We start from the raw sequence: 20,853 nt of genomic DNA, 5'->3' as shown, positions 1-20,853 counted from the left end.
AACAGTAGACTGTTCTGTCTCAGAACAAAGAAAGGTTTGGCTGATGTTTTCTCAACAACAATGTCTGGTGCAGAGGTGAAGTCATGTTTTTTAGGTCAACCATGTTTCTGGAGCTGAAAAGAAAAACGTTTTCATTGAGGTTCCTCTTTGAAAGAACCCATCTTCATACTTTGTTGTGTTTAATCAATTCAGTTTGTTGAACTCTACTAAAACTCTCTTTGAGTTGCAATTTTGATACATGGCCTCTTCTAAGGGGTGTTTGCTGACAATTTCTGTCATTTAATTCATGACAGTTGTCTCAGGGTACTTTCTATGTGATGCATCCAAATAGTCTTACAGCCTTAACCCTTTAAGACCTACCAGAGAACCAAGTCCGCCAGAGCTTATATTTTATTTTTAGATGCTGTAGAGCCATTTTTGGGAGCATTTCAAGTTGCTATAAATTAATACAACCATTATAGCCCAAATTTTAATAATTTGTATGCATTAAGTGCATAGTAATTACATAAATTGCAAAAAAAGTGCAATAAATTACAAAAAAATTAAAACTGTTTTTTGTTTTTTTTTAACATATATTTCTAGTTAGAGAAATTTAAGAGGCTTATTCCTCAAAACTGCAAATACAAAAAAGTTGCACAAAATAGTTTCCTACCACTTTAGTGTCTTTATAGTTTTATTTTTATAGTGGGGCGATCGTGGTTCCACAGAAACGGGGCACGAAAAGAAAAAGCACGCTCTCCAATTTTTAGGTGTTTTAGTAGGTGTTACAATAAAGTTTAATGAACTTTTAGAAGGCCAGAGTCCTGAGATCGTAGAGCACGAGATGGAACATAAAGGTGTAAAGCCAATCAGTTTAAAGCCTTGTAGGTGAGCAGCAGGACCTTAAAATCTGCTCGAACCTAACAAGGTAGCCAAAGCTGAGATCTCAGAACAGGGCTCAAATTTCTCAGTTCTTGTTAAAATGCGAGTAGCTGCATTTTGCACCATCTGTAGACCGCTAAAACTTTTCTTTGGTAGGCCAGAAAGAAGAGTATTGCAATAATCAATACGGCAAGACACAAATGCATGGACAAGAACCTCTGCAGTGTCTGATTCTGGCGATGTTCCTCAAATGATAAAAGGTGGTCTTTGTTATCTCTTTTACATGAGATTTAAAGGAGAGCACCATGTCGAACCACACACCCAAGTTTTGTTCCAGCAATTTATGGCACTGTCATCAATTTTCAAGATGAAATTTTGGGACAAGTGCTGAAATTTGTGTGGCCCAATGACCATCAACTCTCTCTTATCAGTATTTAGGAGCAAGAAATTATCCGATAACCAGCTCTTAATTGCAGATAAACAAAATTCTAGTTTAGAGACTTCAGCACGATTTCTAATGGTTAAAGGAACATAAAGCTGCAGGTCATCAGCGTAATAATAAAAGGTTAATTAAAAGAACATAAAAGGACACCAAGAGGCAGCAGGTACATAGAAAACAGCAATGGTCCAATTACGGAGCCCTGAGGGACCCCATGCCTCACTGCACAAGTCTTGAAAATTAAACAAACTGGTCAGGAGGGCCAGTTCTATCCCAAACTGTCCGCTGAAGTCCGTTGAGCAGGTTGGGGAGGACAGGATGTTGTCTAAGCTAACATCCATCATGGACAATGCCTCCCACCTCTTGCATGAGACTGTACGAGCACTGAGCAGTTCGTTCAGCAGTAGACTTTTACACCCACAGTGTAGGAAGGAATGCTACTGCAGGTCATTCTTACCAGCAGCTGTCACTCTGTAATGCAGCTTAACATTCCTTTGGCCATCTTACTCATCAGCTTGTTTGTTCACTGTACATTTAATACATATACATAATACATAGGAAAGAAGGGTTTCCAGTTCCTGCAGAGTCTGGCTGATCTTGATCTGGAGGACATCTATAGTGAAATGGACCTGTCTTATCCTTTCACTTAGAAGCTCTCTGTAGAATCAAGTCTGCTCTGTATCCCCTGACAGTGGATCCAAGGCACAAGCTCTTAGTAACAACTCTGCTTTGTCTGCATCTTAGGTTGAAACGGAGATGGTTCCTATAATCCGCTTGTTTTCTTGATTCCCTTTCATACTCCCGCACCAGTTGAAGGGTGTTCCTCCCAAAATGTACGGCAATATGTCTGTGAAGTTTCTCAGTCATCCAGGTCATCGTAGTCTAAGGAGCTTGGAAAGAATAGCGTCTGGACTTCTTTAAGTTGCTTGAAGACGTTTTACCTCTCATCCGAGAAGCTTCTTCAGTTCTAAGGTCAAATGGCGGAGAGTTCCCGATTTAAACCCAGTGGGAGTTTCCCCCCAAAGAGGGACAAAAGGACCCCCGATGACAAGTTTGTGGACAAGGCTCAGCGGGCCCAACACGCTAAAGGAAAAGAAAGACAACACAAGAAATTTCACATCTTGCTTTCAAAAACACTCACTCCTGATTCTGAACCTACACAACTCGGAGAAGAAAACACACCTGAAGACAGTCAGGAGAAATGGGTAAAGAACTTTTAAGACTGGAACCTCACTGAACCTGAAAAGAAAGTGTTAGCCAAAGGACTCAGTTTTGCCATTTCTCTGCAACAGTTGCCCATAGTGGACCTCATCACAGCCACAGAAACTGCCATACGGATTAATAAATTATCACAGACAGAAGCAGAGCAAATCAGGATGAAAGTCTCGGCCACCCTCTCCAGCGCCAAAGTCCCTCCGTCCAACCTCACAATACGAGAAAAGAAGGCCGTCGCTTCCCTGAGCAAAGACCACAACATCACTATACTACCAGCGGATAAGGGAAGGTTCACTGTGGTCCTAAACACTACGGATTACCACAGTAAGATCACTACTCTCCTCAGTGACAACAATACTTACAAAGCCTTAAAGCTCCACCCCACAAGCAGCTACAAAAAGAAAGTTATAGCTTGCCTTCAAGACTTTGAAAAGGACAAAATCATTGACCGCCTTACATATCACCGCCTTTACCCAGGGGATGCCATACCCTGCATTTTCGGACTTAGATCCACAAAGAAGGGGTCCCATTCAGACACATTGTCAGTAGCATAAACTCAGCCACTTACAACACCTTGCTACCATCCTTGCACCTCTTGTGGGGAACACACCACATCAAGATCTCCACCGACTTCACCGACAAGGTCCAGAACTTACCCTGGCTCCAGATGAAACCATGGTGTCCTTTGATGTAGTCTCTCTCTTCACCTGCATACCCACCATGGAGGCAGTGGAGACTGTCAGAAAACGACTACAAGAAGACAGCTCCTTGGAGGACAGGACCAACTTCACACCCGATCAGATCTGCACACTGTTAGACCTCTGCCTCACCACTACATATTTCAAGTACAACGAAGGCTTTTACAGACAAAAACATGGCTGTGCCATGGGCTCCCTCGTGTCACCTATTGTAGCCAACCTTTACATGGAGGAAGTGGAAAGAAAGGCTCTTGGCTCTTTCAAAGGAAGAGTACCCAGCCACTGGTACAGATATGTGGACGACACCTGGGTCAAAATCAAGACACAAGAAGTGGAATCCTTCACTGCGCACATTAACGCTGCGGATTGACCTTAGAACTGAAGAAGCTTCTCGGATGAGAGGTGAAATGTCTTCAAGTAACTTAAAGAAGTCCAGGCGCTTTTCTTTGCAAGCTCCTTTGCCAAACTTGGAGTAATCAGGACCCTACACCACCGGGCAGAACATGTTCCCTTTAAGCCTGAAGGGAAAAAGAAGGAACACACACATGTAAAGGAAGCACTCAAAACGTGCGGCTATCCTAAATGGGCGTTCTTAAAGTCAGCAAAGAGCCACAGAAAAGAAGACCAGACACCAGCGAGGGAGGATAAGAAGGACAGACACAACAACATTGTCATCCCCTATGTAGCCGGTGTATCAGAAAAACTCAGGGGAGTTTTCTCCAAGCATGACATCCCGGTGCATTTCAGACCCAGCAACACGCTCGGACAAAAACTGGTTCACCCAAAAGACAAAACGCCAAAACACAAACTTAACAATGTGGTGTATGCTGTACAGTGCAGCGAGGAATGCCCAGACCTCTACATCGGAGAGACCAAACAGCCACTTCACAAGCGCATGGCACAACACAGAAGAGCCACCTCCACAGGACAAGACTCAGCAGTCCATCTGCATCTTAAGGATAAAGGACACTCTTTCGAGGATGCCAATGTTCACATTTTGGACAGAGAGGACAGATGGTTTGAAAGAGGAGTGAAAGAAGCCATCTATGTCCACTGTGAGCGACCATCTTTGAACAGAGGCGGGGGTTTACGACACCAACTGTCTGCCATCTATAATCCAGGTTTGAGTTTCCTTCCCAGACGCCTTAACGCCCACTCACATCCTGGGCCATCTGACCTCAGGAAATCACATGATAGGGTGGGGCCAGGTTTCACAATGAGCTCACCCGAAACCTTTGCTGATTGTGACCCACACCTGCTTTCATACCTTGGCTCATGTGATTAGGTAGAGGATCATGAGGGGGTCCTTTTGTCCCTCTATGGGGGGATACTCCCACTAGGTTTATATCTGGGACTCTCCGCCATTTGACCTTAGAACTGAAGAAGCTCCTCGGATGAAAGGTGAAACGTCTTCAAGCAACTTAAAGGAGTCCAGACGCTTTTCTTTCCAAGCTCCTTAGACTACGATGACCTGGATGACTGAGAACCTTCACAGACATCTTCCAATCAGTAGGAGACCTGCTCTGCTTCCTGAGCTACAGCCACATCTTACACATGTAACATTAACTCAGGTTTATGTGATGCACACCATTCACAACAAACACAGGATGGGCTACTTCAGCCTACTCCTTTTCAAACAAATAATGGAATGATATTTTGTAATGATTGTGAAGGCACATGTTTGAAATGTTTGAAATAAAAATGAACTGAACTGAACTGAACTGAGGATGGGCTATTTGCTTTCCGTCCCAGCAGCTCTCGTCTGCATTGTCAGCCCAGGAACTAAGTCAGGCTCGCTAACTCAGGAGTCCCATGAGTCCTATGACCTTACCAAGGCTGCTGGGTAATGTAATTCACGCTGACACATACTTTGCTACAGTGGATGTGTAGACTGGGGACTAAAATTAAGGCACATGTGGCCAGAAGGGGACAGAGGAGGAATGCCTCCCCTGTACCTCAGTGACAAACTTGTAATCCTCTGCAAGTGTGGTGGTGTGATGGAGCGGGAGGAGGGACAGGAGGGGTTTCCGCATGCTCTCCAGCAAACTCTGGGATACCAGAAAACAAAAGGTTATCTCTTATGTCTCCAAAAAGTTGATTCTGTTCATCTGGACGTAGCGGTTTGTGGGAGAAATGTTTCGTCACACATCCAAGTGACTTCTTCAGTCTCAGCTGACTGCAGGTTTCCCGAATCTTATAAACAGTACATTTGCATAATGACTGAAACCAGCCTGTAGGAACAATGGGCTGGGAGGTCAGTTCCTTAATCATAATTATGCAAATTCTCATGACCATTGATCAACAACCACTGACCAAAACCCACTGATCAATGGCCATGAGTACCATTCACAGAGAGTTGGGGAATGGTTGCAATCAAGCATTGTAAGATGGTGAAAGATGTACCATCATGGTGAAAGATCACCATCTTGCTTTCACATAAGTGTTGCAAGTGAAGTGGTGGCAATAAACTTTTAATGTGAAAAACAAAATCCAGGAAGCATTTAGTTTATGTGACATGCAGGCCTTGTGCTATTCATAACACACTCTTAAAGAGTACAGTACAAACCCAACTGAGCAGCTCAGAAAGTTCTTCACTTAAACAACAGCCAATCAGAAAAGAGCATCAAACCACATGAAGGCTGTGAATTTTGCCTCCTTGATGACACTCGAGGTCTTAGACTTTCAAACTGCTTCCTGTGCTCACACTGAACGTTAACACACACACAAACGTACAGGACAGACACACACTTTCCCACAACTATACACACTCTATTATTAGTTTTGTCTTGAGAAATCTGACTGTAGCCTCCGCTGTTAGCTCAGTGGAAACAGTAGGAGGAAGTAGCTGATGTGTTAGTCATGGGCAACATACAAACATACAAAAAATATAAAACATACAGAAGCCCAGTGGTCATATTGTTCAGGGTTATCTGTGCCTCCAGTGTATCCATGTCTGTGGAGCCTGAGGTCTATGCAGAATAAATCTGAGACCTGAATTTTTAAAGAGTTTGGTTTGTTGCAATGTTGGAACTGAATTTAAGACATTTATATTTATATCAGTGTCTCAGTTTCACATGTCACGTTGTTAATGTACACATAAATAAAAAAATCTTTACACACAATTTAAAAACCTTTAGATTATTTTTTACAATATCTAAAGAAAATGTGACCGATAATTAGTCATATACAGCTGCAAACATTATATTATTGTTGCAATAGCTACAAGTGCTGATGAATAGCTCATATTTTGATATAGCTCATATATCTTTCTTCTCTTCATGTAGACTGCTGCTGTGAAACCATGTAAACCAGAGAGTTTACAAGGTGATGCTTCAAAACATGCTGAAGCAACAAGATGAATATAAGAACTGGTCAACATGTCAGGATGATTCATGAAACTTGAATCTCGCAACTTAAATACTGTCACATTTCCATTAAACTCCTCATAGTTTAAGATTTACTGTGTGTGTGTGTGTGTGTGTGTGTGTGTGTGTGTGTGTGTGTGTGTGTGTGTGTGTGTGTGTGTGTGTGTGTGTGTGTTAAAGGTAACCGCCCTGCAGTAAAACTTGAGAACCTGTAGTCGCATCAGAAACAGGACGCTATGACCACAGAGTTAATGTCAGTCTGTGTGACACAGATTAACGACATAATCCAGGTCACAAAGAACAACGCTCATTTTACTCTCATACAAACAGTAAAGAACAACAAGGTGATCATTTATCAATTTTGACTACATTTTGGAAAAGCAAATGAAAGATGAAAGGTTAAAAACTAAGCCACGCATGCAGGAGAGAGGTTCAGTTCTCACGGCGCATCCAGAGAGTGTCCGGAGTGGTTCACGTTTTGTCATGTGTGGTGGAAGATTTCTTTTCTCATGTATTAATCACATATTGAATCATATCACATTAGTTATAGTCAGAGGTGGAAAGAGTACTCAAAATTTGTACTCAAGTACAAGTACTGTTACACTGGTTAAATTGTACTCAATTACAAGTAAAAGTACTGGTGTTAAAAAAATACTTGAGTAAAAGTACAAAGTACTGTTCTCAAAAACTACTCAGAGTATTAATTACTTTTTAACAGACTGATGTTTTATTCTGTTGTCAATAGCAGGCATTCAACTCGATTCACCAGTATAAATATTTATGTTCAAAGCACATTTTTCAGATGAACAAGGTATAGAAAGGTAACTTGTTTTGTAAATAAATGTAGATATAAAAGAAGGAATTTTGTTTGTTAAAACAATGACAAAAATGTTTCTGAACATGCGTAGAACCATTTAAACTTTTCCCCATACACTGAACAACAGGCAGGTAAGTGTCTTAAACTCTTAGCGTTTCTGTCACACTTTACTTTCTGAACCTTTTGTTCAGTTTCAGCACGAGCTGGTTTTCTAAATCAACAGAGGCAATCCAACTTCGTTTGGCAGTGAAGAGTAGACCAGCATAGCTAAAAAGTCGTTCACACGCAGCAGAAGCAGGCAGAGCTGTGTTCAGTTTAAGAGAGAGGTTTTTGATGGCTGAGGAGTGCAGCAGCTCCATGGTGTCTGTGGCACAAGCAAGATAACCATCAAGCTCAACTGCACTTTGCAGCCTTCTGGAGACTGGTCTGGAGAAGAATTCATCTTCATCAGATGACTCTCTTTGCTGATCCTCACTCTCATGCTCCGTCGTTTCAAGATGTTGTTTGATGTATGTCAAGGCTGTAATTGCAAGTAGATAACACAATTTTGTTATTTAAATTTCAGTGATTATTCCTGAACACAAATTTAAAATCGGCAAATTCTCAAAAAGGATTGTTTAGTATTCAGGACAGACCATCAATAACTTACAATGTATTAGGTGAAATACTCACTTAAGCATGTGTTCAAATGTAAAAATACACAAAAATGGGATCACATGAATCCTTACCAGCCTCTGTTACATCTGCTCTGTCAGTCCAGGAAGTCTTGAACTTGGGTAAGAGGACTGCAGCTGCAGCCAACTCTGGATCCTCCATCATCGCTCCAAAACGCTTTTGAAGGCCATTTTGCAGGGCTCTGATGAGTGGCACGCATGTCTTGCTTGATGTCTCCAGCCTGCTAAGTTTGGACAGTAGTTGTTGGATTACTGGCAGGAGCCATCCCATAAAGGAAGTGGACTCAGACTGAAGGATGTTTGAAGCTTTCACCAGTGGCTTCATGGTGGTACAGTACTCCCTTAGGAATGCAACTTCTGCAGGACTCAACCTGTAAGACACAACAACAAAACCCACCATGACTATAATAGGGATCTTCTGATTTAATATTAAGAGTCTGCTCATGTTTTTAACCATCCATTAAGGAAAATTCACAAAATTTGAAACCATATTGGTAGGTGTCCAATTTTACTCACATTTTCACCTTGAACTCCTCACAAATGCTCCTGATGGCATCTTCCCCCTTCTCATCAATGATGCGTATTATCCTTTCAATGGCAAGGTAGGTTGAATTCCATCGTGTTGCATTGGGACGAATGATCTGTAGCTCACACTTGTCCTCTACCACTTCATTAGCCAAATGAGACCGGCCAGTTTTGTTCCAAATGGCCTGGCATTTTGCAAAGGTTGCACGGGAGAGCCTCTTGTAGGTTTCATTCATGCTCTCTGCTAGGGCAGCATCAGTTGTTGCCACAAGGTTTAGCAGGTGACATGCACATCGCTGATGAGGCAGAAGTTGATACTCCAAACCAGAGTCTTCATCAAGAATTGCACTTGCCTCATGGTAGTCCCTATGGTCAGTCAGGTCAGTAGTTTCTGGGTCTGCTTCATCTTCAGCTTCATCTGCATCATTTTGTGCCCCAAACATGTGGAAGGCCTTGACAAAGTTGGATCCACTATCAGTTGTGGTTCTTACAACTTTGCCTCTAATCTTGTATTGGCAATGGATATCATCAAGCGCACCAGCAAGCATGTCAAATGTGTGAGACCCTCTCAATCTTTTGCATGCTAGTGCTGCAGATCTTCTTTCCAGGGACGCTTCCTCTATCCAATGGCATGTGACTCCAAGGTAACTTTTCTGATGAGCTGACCAACAATCAGTAGTGGTAGCAACAAATTTGACTTTATCCAATGCTGCAACCAAAGTCATCTTCATGTGATCAGCAGCTTCACAGATTCTGGCACGGACAGTGGGTCTGGAGATGACTTTGGCTTGAGGTTGTAATGTGGTAACCAATTCTTTGAAAGATGGCTGTTCTACCACTGCAAATGGCTGTAGACCCTCACATATGAAATTGATGACAAGCTTGTCAACAGTTGCTTGTGGAACATGTTTGTTTGCAGCTCTCAACATCAGGTCTGGTAACTTGGCTTGTGTATTTGCTGAGAGCTTGTTTGGTGTGGCTGTGGTCTTTCGCTGTCGAGATGTTGATGCCACAGTGATATTGTACTGCTCAGTCTTCGATGGATGTTTCCTCTGTAGAGATAAATATTATCATACGTCAGGTTCATACATTACTTCATAACCTCACTGTGATTAACACTAAAAGAAAACACATTTTTAAAACATTATTCAACTAGACTTGAGCTAATCTTTGATTGTTGAGCATAGTATAAAAGAGTGGTGAATTTGGTCAAATTTTGCAGATATATTGCTGTATTTATTCACAAGTGTAAACCAATTTTGAACGATCATTGCAAAAAACATGAATTTCTGTATACATTCTAAGTTCTGTAATATGTATACTATCTGTAAAAAGAGTATCGACCAATGTATCAGTATCTAAATTTTTAACTCCTTTTTATCAGTATCACCCTAAAGTTTTCAGTATTAGTCAGGTCCTAAAAATACTAAGAGAGCAAAATATGTGTATATAGCAAATCTAATTTAAGAAAAGGGATCACATACACAATGCTGCCCATACAGCTAACAAATAAAACCAATCCACATTATGTTCTTTAAAAAAAGATATCATATTGGGAAACATATAACCCTACTGATTAAGAGCCACGTCACTATGATAGACCTATATCAGGCCAATGATACTGATCAACTGATCCATCAATCGGGCTCTGGTACGTGTCAGCTGAGAGCTGGAAGATTAATTTGAGATGCAGCTCAGCACTGTGTTCAAGTTTGTTTGTTTTTTTAAATAGGCCAGCTGATTGTAGGCCTGTGAGTTTTAAATGACTACAAATTTAATTTATTGTAATGACGGTGGTTATCCAAATAATAAGCTAAAACATTCCTACGAATTGTAGCTCAATTATGCACACACACGCACATTAGCTAGCTCCGTCTTATTTTAATATCAGGCTAACCAATGGCGGTGACAATATCTTAGCCAAACTAATAACCTTAACACACATGAAAAATAAGAAAGCAATATCATACACGTATAGTTGTAAAACCTCTTACCTCAATGTGTTTTTTTAGATTAGATGCTGAAGTCTTGTAAGCTGAAATGACTGTAGAGGTCAAACAAAGTTTGCACTGCATCTGGACGCTGTCTCCTTTTCTTCCTCTGTACACGAAAAATTCCTCCAGGTATGGCCACGGGCACACGTCCTCCGTCTTTTCTACGTCGTTTTCATGGTTGACAGTGTTGTCCTCTGTCTCCATTTTGGCTTCTTTGTCTCCAAATCTTCCGTCTATAAAGTAGTTTATACTCCACCATTTAGCACCTCCAGACACCTGTGCCTGCTGCTGCAGCGGAGTTTATTCTTTGCTTACGTCTTAAATTGGCGCGGTTGCGATTGCACGGCCTTATGGGCTGCAAAAATGCAGACGAAAGGTTTGAATATTAATTCAAATTGTGGGCGTACTCAGTAGTGACTTTTGATTTTATAAGTAGCGAAGTAGATTACATGGTGTAAGTTGTACTCAAGTATGAGTAAAATTACACACTTGAAAAATTACTCGTAAAAGTACAAGTACCCAAAAAATGTACTTAATTACAGTAACGTGAGTATTTGTAATTCGTTACTTCCACCCCTGGTTATAGTAATATCACTTTCTCACTTTACTATAGTAAGAGCACTCCTGTAGCTAGTTTGCATGCATGTGGAATGTAAACACAGTGAGGCCATTGTAATGGGAGAGGTTAAACAGATAGTGGGACTCCTGCTTATCAGGGATGTAAATCCTTAGGTGGCGGCCAAGCAGAAAACAAGGTCATAATTCTCTCTGTGAGGGAGGAGGTATAGCCCCCCCGTGAGAGGCCAACATATGAGTTGTGGAATGTTCTCTGTCTGTGTCTCTGTTTATAAGATGTAAGGGCTTTCTCCACATTGCAATGTGTTTATTAAACCCACTTCAAATCAAGCTCACTGGGTGTGTTGCAGGTTATTGTTAAATTCTCCACAACACATGTTACAGCCTCATTCAAGATTGATTCATTTGTTTTCTTTTCACCTCTAAAATATTACAAACAAAATAGCTGTTGATGGTAGGATGGAAAAGGTTTCCTTTAAATTGTTTCAAATTTATTGAAAATATTTTTTTTTTAAATAACATGATGTCATCGCCTCCAAATGAATTGCTGAGTTGAGCCTCATATTGACCTCTGAACTCAGCAGAAACTCTTTACTTTACAGCTCACTGGTTTGCCTTGTTGCTCTTGATGCTCTCTCCCCTTCTCTTTGTTGGATCGTTGACTCTCCTGGACATCTTTCTCACCTGAGCCCGAAAAGTCTTACAGATGAAAAAGTAAACAAGAGGGTCCAGACAGACATTAAAAACTGACACCATGGTGGCAGCCTCCTTCAGGTAGTATAACACCCCACCCACAGAGTTATTCCAGAAAAAACTATAGGGAACACGAACCAGGTGATAGGGCACAAAACAAACACAGAAGATGCTGACCAGCACCAACATGTTTCTGCAAGATTTCACCAGCTTCTCAGAGCTAGAGGAGGCCAGCTGCCTCTGCTGTGCCTGCAACACCTTGCGGGAGGTGCTGTAGTAGAAGAAGACCAGGGATATGAAGACCAAGAGGAAGATGATGGTGCAGCTGATTTGAAATGTTTTATGAAGGACGCTGAATGACGTACTGAAGAGGGGCCCACAGTAGCAGCGGTCAGAGGCCAGAGGATTGTGAGTGATGAAGAACATGATGTTGTAGGCGATTGTTTGAGCCAGAAGAAAAACCCAGGTGACCGTGGAGACGACATGGGCAGTTCGTACTGTCTGCAGGATGTGAGTTCCTGAAGGATGGACGATCTTCAGATATCTGCAGAGAGAAGAGAAAATGTGGTAAAACAAACTTCACCAAAAAAAGTCACAGTGGTGCCAAATATGCAGAAGTCACTATACGGTGAAAATAAATATTCGTGTTGTTGCTAGGACTGAAGAGTTTGTAAATAACCCAATAATCTGGTTTTAACATTCTCGTGAACTGCAAATGATACTCAGTAAAGGTTCCTTACCTGTTAACAGCGATGTACCCCATGAACAGGATGCTGGCGTACATGTTGAGGTACAGGGAAGTAGCTCCAATGCTGCAGTGGAGTATGTAAACAATGCCAGAGCTGCTGGCATAGTGGATTATCCGCAATGGCAGAGAGAGGCAGAGCAGGAAGTCAGCAGCTGTCAGGTGCTTCAGGTAGACCATCAAGCTGTTTGAGGCCTGCTGCCGAACTTGGTGAAAGTAAAACTTTAGGATGAAGCCATTGAGGAGTAAACCCACCTGAAGAGACACCGAGAGGATGAAGAGGACAGGACTTTCAAACATTCAGGTTCTAACAGGGCGCAATCTGAAAATTTTAACCGTACCAGAAACAGCAGACTGTAGACCAGCATAAAGAAAGGGTTGACTGATGGGATAAAAAGATCATGTGTGTGGTTGAGAGGTGAAGTCATATTTGTTGAGTCAATCATGCTTCTGTGGCTGAAAAATAAATACAAATCACAGAGGTTCTTCAAGACCAACCTTCTTTCATCTGATCAAAGTTAATTTATGTGTTTGAGGATGATTATTGTATTTAATCCTCAGAAAGCTTTCACTTGATACAAAAATGACGGCACATGTAGATTAAAGCAGTCACTTATACTATCACATTACCATAACTTGATTGATTTTTTTTCTTGTGTTTTACACTTTTCTCCCCGACACTCTTGGTCGTGTTTTATTTGAAGTGCAACTGGACATTGACCCACAAATTTTCATGAGAGTAGTAGCATGCCTTCTACTCTTTTTGGGACTTTTCACCACCACTTCTGGAGAACCTCTAAGCCACCCCATTGTTTACAGTAGGGAGCAGCTACTGGGCAACAGGTGCTCCCGGAGGAGCAACCCAAGATTGCGAAGAAATTACGGCGTCGGAGGAGGGGATGCAGGGCTGGAGTGAAGTAACGGGAAAGAAGGAGACGGTACAAACCAAGCATTCAATCCATTCTCATGGGTAATGTAAGATCTTTACCCAACAAGATGGAAGAGCTAATTGCGCTAACCAGACTGTAGTGGGAGTACCAGCAGAGCAGCCTCCTACTGATCCGTGATGTATTAATAGACCTCTCTGCATTGAATCATATCTGTTATTAACCTCTGTCTCTCTTCCACAGCATGTCTTTATCCTGTCTTCCTTCTCTCACCCCAACCGGTGGCAGCAGATGGCTGCCCCTCCCTGAGCCTGGTTCTGTTGGAGGTTTCTTCCTGTTAAAAGGGAGTTTTTCCTTCCCACTGTCGCCAAAGTGCTTGCTCATAGGGGGTCATATGATTGTTGGGCTTTTCTCTGTATCTATGAAGCGCCTTGAGGCGACTTTTGTTGTGATTTGGCGCTATATAAATAAAATTGAATTGAATTGAATCCCTGAGACATGGCTCATGGACCACACACCGGACTCTGTCATAACTCTGGATGGCTTTCAACTGGTTAGAGGAATGCAATGGAGAGTGGTAAGAGGAGAGGTGGGGGACTGCCAATGTACATCAGTGAGCGATGGTGTAACCTGGGCACATCACTGTGAAGGAACAGCGCTGTACCAAAGACATTGAACTGTCAGCAGTTAGCGTCCAGCCATACCACCTGGCCAGGGAATTTTCACATGTTATTGTGCTGACTCTTTACATCCCACCCTCGGCCGACCCTACGGCAGCCTGTGAGTACATTTACTACAGGGAGTGCAGAATTATTAGGCAAGTTGTATTTTTGAGGAATAATTTTATTATTGAACAACAACCATGTTCTCAATGAACCCAAAAAACTCATTAATATCAAAGCTGAATGTTTTTGGAAGTAGTTTTTAGTTTGTTTTTAGTTTTAGCTATTTTAGGGGGATATCTGTGTGTGCAGGTGACTATTACTGTGCATAATTATTAGGCAACTTAACAAAAAACAAATATATACCCATTTCAATTATTTATTTTTACCAGTGACACCAATATAACATCTCCACATTCACAAATATACATTTCTGACATTCAAAAACAAAACAAAAACAAATCAGCGACCAATATAGCCACCTTTCTTTGCAAGGACACTCAAAAGCCTGCCATCCATGGATTCTGTCAGTGTTTTGATCTGTTCACCATCAACATTGCGTGCAGCAGCAACCACAGCCTCCCAGACACTGTTCAGAGAGGTGTACTGTTTTCCCTCCTTGTAAATCTCATATTTGATGATGGACCACAGGTTCTCAATGGGGTTCAGATCAGGTGAACAAGGTGGCCATGTCATTCATTTTTCTTCTTTTATACCCTTTCTTGCCAGCCACGTTGTGGAGTACTTGGACGCGTGTGATGGAGCATTGTCCTGCATGAAAATCATGTTTTTCTTGAAGGATGCAGACTTCTTCCTGTACCACTGCTTGAAGAAGGTGTCTTCCAGAAACTGGCAGTAGGACTGGGAGTGGAGCTTGACTCCATCCTCAACCCGAAAAGGCCCCACAAGCTCATCTTTGATGATACCAGCCCAAACCAGTACTCCACCTCCACCTTGCTGGCATCTGAGTCGGACTGGAGCTCTCTGCCCTTTACCAATCCAGCCACGGGCCCATCCATCTGGCCCATCAAGACTCACTCTCATTTCATCAGTCCATAAAACCTTAGAAAAATCAGTCTTGAGATATTTCTTGGCCCAGTCTTGACGTTTCAGCGTGTGTGTCTTGTTCAGTGGTGGTCGTCTCTCAGCCTTTCTTACCTTGGCCATGTCTCTGAGTATTGCACACCTTGTGCTTTTGGGCACTCCAGTGATGTTGCAGCTCTGAAATATGGCCAAACTGGTGGCAAGTGGCATCTTGGCAGCTGCACACTTGACTTTTCTCAGCTCATGGGCAGTTATTTTGCGCCTTGGTTTTTCCAAACGCTTGATTGTTCGATGATCAATTCAATTCAATTCAATTTTATTTATATAGCGCCAAATCACAACAAAAGTCGCCTCAAGGCGCTTCATAGATACAGAGAAAAACCCAACAATCATATGACCCCCTATGAGCAAGCACTTTGGCGACAGTGGGAAGGAAAAACTCCCTTTTAACAGGAAGAAACCTCCGGCAGAACCAGGCTCAGGGAGGGGCGGCCATCTGCTGCGACCGGTTGGGGTGAGAGAAGGAAGACAGGATAAAGACATGCTGTGGAAGAGAGACAGAGGTTAATAACAGATATGATTCAATGCAGAGAGGTCTATTAATACATAGTGAGTGAGAAAGGTGACTGGAAAGGAAAAACTCAATGCATCATGGGAATCCCCGGCAGCCTACATCTATTGCAGCATAACTAAGGGAGGATTCAGGGTCACCTGGTCCAGCCCTAACTATATGCTTTAGCAAAAAGGAAAGTTTTAAGCCTAATCTTAAAAGTAGAGATAGTGTCTGTCTCCCGAATCCAAACTGGAAGCTGGTTCCACAGAAGAGGGGCCTGGAAACTGAAGGCTCTCCCTCCCATTCTACTTTTAAATACTCTAGGAACAACAAGTAGGCCTGCAGAGCGAGAGCGAAGTGCTCTAATAGGGTGATATGGTACTACAAGGTCATTAAGATAAGATGGGGCCTGATTATTTAAGACCTTGTATGTGAGGAGCAGGATTTTGAATTCAATTCTGGACTTAACAGGAAGCCAATGAAGGGAAGCCAAAACAGGAGAAATATGCTCTCTCTTTCTAGCCTGTCAGGACTCTTGCTGCAGCATTTTGGATTAGCTGAAGGCTTTTCAGTGAGTTTTTTTGGACATCCTGATAATAATGAATTACAGTAGTCCAGCCTGGAAGTAATAAATGCATGAACTAGTTTTTCAGCGTCACTCTGAGACAGGATATTTCTAATTTTAGAGATGTTGCGCAAATGGAAGAAAGCAGTCTTACATATTTGTTTAATATGTGCGTTGAAGGACATGTCCTGGTCAAAAATGACTCCAAGGTTCCTCACAGCGTTACTGGAGGCCAAGGTAATGCCATCCAGAGTAAGAATCTGGTCAGATACCATATTTCTAAGCTTTTCAGGGCCGAGTACAATAACCTCAGTTTTATCTGAATTAAGAAGCAGAAAGTTAGCGGCCATCCAGGTCTTTATGTCTTTAAGACATTCCTGCAGTTTAACTAATTGGTGTGTGTTATCTGGCTTCATGGACAGATAGAGCTGGGTGTCATCAGCATAGCAGTGAAAATGTATGCTATGTCTTCTAATGATACTGCCTAAGGGAAGCATGTATAATGTAAACAGAATTGGTCCTAGCACTGAACCCTGTGGAACTCTATAATTAACCTCAGTGTGTGAAGAGGACTCTCCATTTACATGCACAAATTGGAGTCTATTAGATAGATATGATACAAACCACTGCAGCGCAGTACCTGTAATACCTACAGCATGTTCTAATCGCTCTAATAGGATATTATGGTCAACAGTATCGAATGCTGTGCTAAGGTCTAGCAGGACAAGCACAGAGATGAGTCCACTGTCAGAGGCCATAAGAAGATCATTTTTAACCTTCACTAAAGCTGTTTCTGTGCTGTGCTGAGCTCTGAAACCTGACTGAAACTCTTCAAATAAACCATTCCTCTGCAGATGATCTGTTAGCTGTTTGACAACTACTCTTTCAAGGATTTTTGATATGAAAGGAAGGTTGGAGATTGGCCTATAATTAGCTAAGACTGCTGGGTCTAGAGATGCTTTTTGAGTAAAGGTTTAACTACAGCTAGCTTGAAGGCCTGTGGTACATAGCCGATCATTAGAGATAGGTTGATCATATTTAAGATCGAAGAATTAATTAATGGCAGGACTTCTTTGAGCAGTTTTGTAGGAATGGGGTCTAAAAGACACGTTGATGGTTTGGAGGAAGTAATTATTGAAGTTAACTCAGAAAGATCAATTGGAGAAAAAGAGTCTAACTTAACATCAATGGTACTAAGAGTAGCTGTAGATAATATTACATCTGTGGGATGATTATTGGTAATTTTTTCTCTAATGATAAAAATTTTATTTGTGAAGAAGTTCATGAAGTCATTACTAGTTAACGTTAAAGGGATGGTTGGCTCGAAAGAGCTCTGACTTTTTGTCAGCCTGGCTACAGTGCTGAAGAGAAACCTGGGGTTGTTCTTATTTTCTTCAATCAGTGATGAATAGTAAGATGTTCTGGCTTTGCGGAGGGCTTTCTTATAAAGCAGCACATTATTTCTCCAGGCTAAATGATGATACTCTAAATTTGTGACACGCCATTTCCTCTCCAGATTACGAGTCATCTGCTTTAGGGTACGTGTTTGAGAATTATACCACGGAGTCAGGTACTTCTGATTAGAGACCTTAGTTTTCACAGGAGCTACAGTATCCAGAGTCGTACGTAGTGAGGAGGTGAAATTATTAACAAAATAATCGACCTCTGTTGGGGTAGCGTTCAGATAGCTGCTCTGCTCTGTGTTGGTACAGGGCATTGAAGATGATAACAGTGGGTGGATTATATTCTTAAACTTATTTACAGCGCTTTCAGAAAGGCATCTACTTTGATAAAGTCTACTCTCCACCACTGTGTAATCAATTATTGTAAATGTAAATGTTATCAGGAAATGATCAGACAGGAGAGGGTTTTCAGGAAACACTGTTAAATGTTCAGTTTCTATGCCATATGTTAAAACAAGATCTAGAGTGTGATTAAAGTGGTGGGTGGGTTCTTTTACATTTTGAGAGAAACCAATTGAGTCTAATAACAGATTAAATGCCATGTTGAGGCTGTCATTCTTAGCATCTACATGGATGTTAAAATCACCCACAATAATTATTTTATCTGAGCTCAACTAAATTAGATATAAAGTCTGAGAAATCAGACAGAAACTCTGTGTAAGGCCCAGGTGGACGATAGATGATAACAAGCAAGACTGGTTTCTGAGTTTTACAGCTGGGGTGGACAATGTTAAGCATCAGGCTTTCAAATGAATTAGAAGTCTGTCTTGGTCTTTCATCAATTAATAGGCTGGTGTGAAAAATTGCTGCCACACCGCCCCCTCGGCCTGTGCTTCGAGATTTCTGGTAGTTAGAATGACTCGGGGGTGTTGATTCATTTAAACTAACATAATCATCCTGCTGCAACCAGGTTTCTGTAACGGTGTGTTCACACCGAACGCGATGGACGCGAATAGAGCGTCAGGTTTACATGTAAAGTCAATGAAAAGGCGCGATGACACGCGATTGCGGGTCCCGCGAAAATTCGGAAGCAGATTTGCGTCGCGAAAACGCGAAAACGCCTGAAACGCGCGTCAGTGTAGCGCGTCTGGCGCGTTTGACTCGCGAATAAAACCACGCGTGTGAGTTTTTGTGTTGCATTTTGTGCATACGCGCGTTTTGCGTCTACCGCTCGAGTTGGAAAAAGCTGAACTCCAGCGTCAAATCGCGCCGCGACAACCAATCAGGAGCCTGGTGACGTGGCTGTGACCTAGGTCAAAGGGGCAGATCCAGCCAAATCCCTTCATACTTCAATGGAGGGAAGGCTAATCAATGCGGTAGCAAACAACTCGGAGCTGTACGACACCAGCTGCTTTCTGTACCGAGACAGGAATAAAAAGGACCGAGCTTGGAGGAAGATATGTGAAGAGATCGGGCAACCTGGTAAGTTCATTCATTTCTCTTTTGAAAGTTTTCACTGACCCGGGGAAGCCGCACAAAAGCTAGCAAGCCACCGCTATTTTCCCACTGACGTACAAATACCGTTCTGCTTTTATGCATGTTGTCATTTAGGAATATATTTTATTGTTTATTAATAAACAGCACACAGTGGTCCCGCTCATCCGTCACTGCTTCGCTTTTTCGCTGATTTTTTATTGCACAGTACAGCATTGCATTCTGCAGCCTGATTGACAAATCTGCTCCGTGTTGTGTCTCCTGCGCTTGCCAAATTTATCACGTTTGGTTTTGATAACCATCACGTTCAATAGAAAAAACAGCACAAAGACATCCATTACCGTGACCCTCATTCGGAAATAGACACCTGCACCGCGAGGGAAAAAGGCGCACGAAAGTGGCGGGCAGATGAAGACAAACCGCGGCATAATAATACTTTTACGTTTTGCAATCTACAAAGGTTTGCACTTTGAGAATCAATTGTGAGAACTGTGACCAATGTTCATGTGTGTGTGTGGAAAAAAGTGTATAAAGTTTGTGACCAGGGGCTAGTTATTCTGAGAACCCCTGCTGCAATAAATGAGGGACCACTGTCTACTCTATGATTATTATATTCAACCTGTTAACATTTAATACTGTATTGATAGAACCAACTGATTCTGCAGCAGAGCATCCCCAGTCCCTGAGCTCCTGCTGCTGCACCCACAGATATGTACAGCAAGCACTGATACCTTTTTAGTCGGTGGGATTCCCTTGTGATCACCTTTACTAAATATCTACAACCAATCTGATTATATCCTGTTTTTGTTTTTTTCAATGTTGAAATTAAAATCTAGTAGCAGCCTTCTCATTTCTTTGTGTTTTGTGCTGTTTTACAGGCCCACAGGGGAGGACGGCTCCGAGGCAGATGAGGGACGGGTCCCAGGACGGTCCATCGGCGCTGGAGCTGGCCATCCTGGAGTCCCTGAAGAGGCCACACCAGTCTCCAATGGAGCATTTCCTCCTCAGCCTTGTTCCTGCTCTGGAGAGCACCTGGTCCTTTTTATTCCTGTCTCTCTGTAAATTCTTATATTTTATATATTTATGTTTAATGTTTTTCTGTTTGAGAATTTTAATATTATTTCAAATAAATTTTTATAATGACTAATGTCTCAGTTCTACTACACAGCAAATGTTGGCACACGACTTGACACATGTAGAATTTATTTCATATTATACTAATGACAAAATATACTGATACAGTGGGATGCAAAAGTTTGGGCAACCTTGTTAATAGCCATTATTTTCCTGTATAAATCGTTGGTTGTTACAATAAGAAATGTCAGTTAAATATCATACAGGAGACACACACAGTGATATTTGAGAAGTGAAAAGAAGTTTACTGGATTTACAAAAAGTGTGCAATAATTGTTTAAACAAAATCAAGCAGGTGCATAAATTTGGACACCACAAAAAAGAAATGAAATAAATATTTAGTGTATATCAATGTGTGTGTCTCCTATATGATATATAGGGTGCTTTTGTCTGGACGTGCTTCCCATCCAGAGCTGCACAGCACAGAGGAAAGTTCCAGCGCTCCTGGAATCCCTCTGTGATGGACCGCCAGTCTCCAGGTGAAGGCACAGCCATGAAGTCGTCCACTA

At 41.9% G+C, this 20,853-nt stretch overlaps 2 protein-coding genes across 2 annotated transcripts; both read right to left on the bottom strand.

Annotated features, from left to right (window-relative positions):
• Window positions 1-7,282: 7,282 nt before the first annotated feature.
• LOC113019667 (uncharacterized) lies at window positions 7,283-10,314 on the bottom strand. The gene is made up of 3 exons (XM_026163459.1): window positions 8,586-10,314; window positions 8,124-8,440; window positions 7,283-7,915 (listed from the first exon to the last, which is right to left on the bottom strand). Exons 1-3 carry the CDS (start codon window positions 9,521-9,523, stop codon window positions 7,563-7,565), a joined length of 1,608 nt encoding a protein of 535 aa, XP_026019244.1. The 5' UTR covers window positions 9,524-10,314; the 3' UTR covers window positions 7,283-7,562.
• A 1,425-nt stretch (window positions 10,315-11,739) lies between these two features.
• On the bottom strand, window positions 11,740-13,048 carry LOC113019715 (P2Y purinoceptor 14-like). The gene is made up of 3 exons (XM_026163535.1): window positions 12,944-13,048; window positions 12,598-12,857; window positions 11,740-12,401 (listed from the first exon to the last, which is right to left on the bottom strand). The coding sequence occupies exons 1-3, from the start codon at window positions 13,046-13,048 to the stop codon at window positions 11,768-11,770; spliced, it is 999 nt and encodes a 332-aa protein (XP_026019320.1). The 3' UTR covers window positions 11,740-11,767.
• Between the last annotated feature and the right edge of the window lie 7,805 nt (window positions 13,049-20,853).

Source organism: Astatotilapia calliptera, chromosome 3 (assembly GCF_900246225.1).
Source record: "Astatotilapia calliptera chromosome 3, fAstCal1.2, whole genome shotgun sequence".
NCBI lineage: Eukaryota > Metazoa > Chordata > Actinopteri > Cichliformes > Cichlidae > Astatotilapia > Astatotilapia calliptera.
Note: the sequence above shows the minus strand (reverse complement) of the source record. Positions and strands in the feature narration are given on the sequence as shown.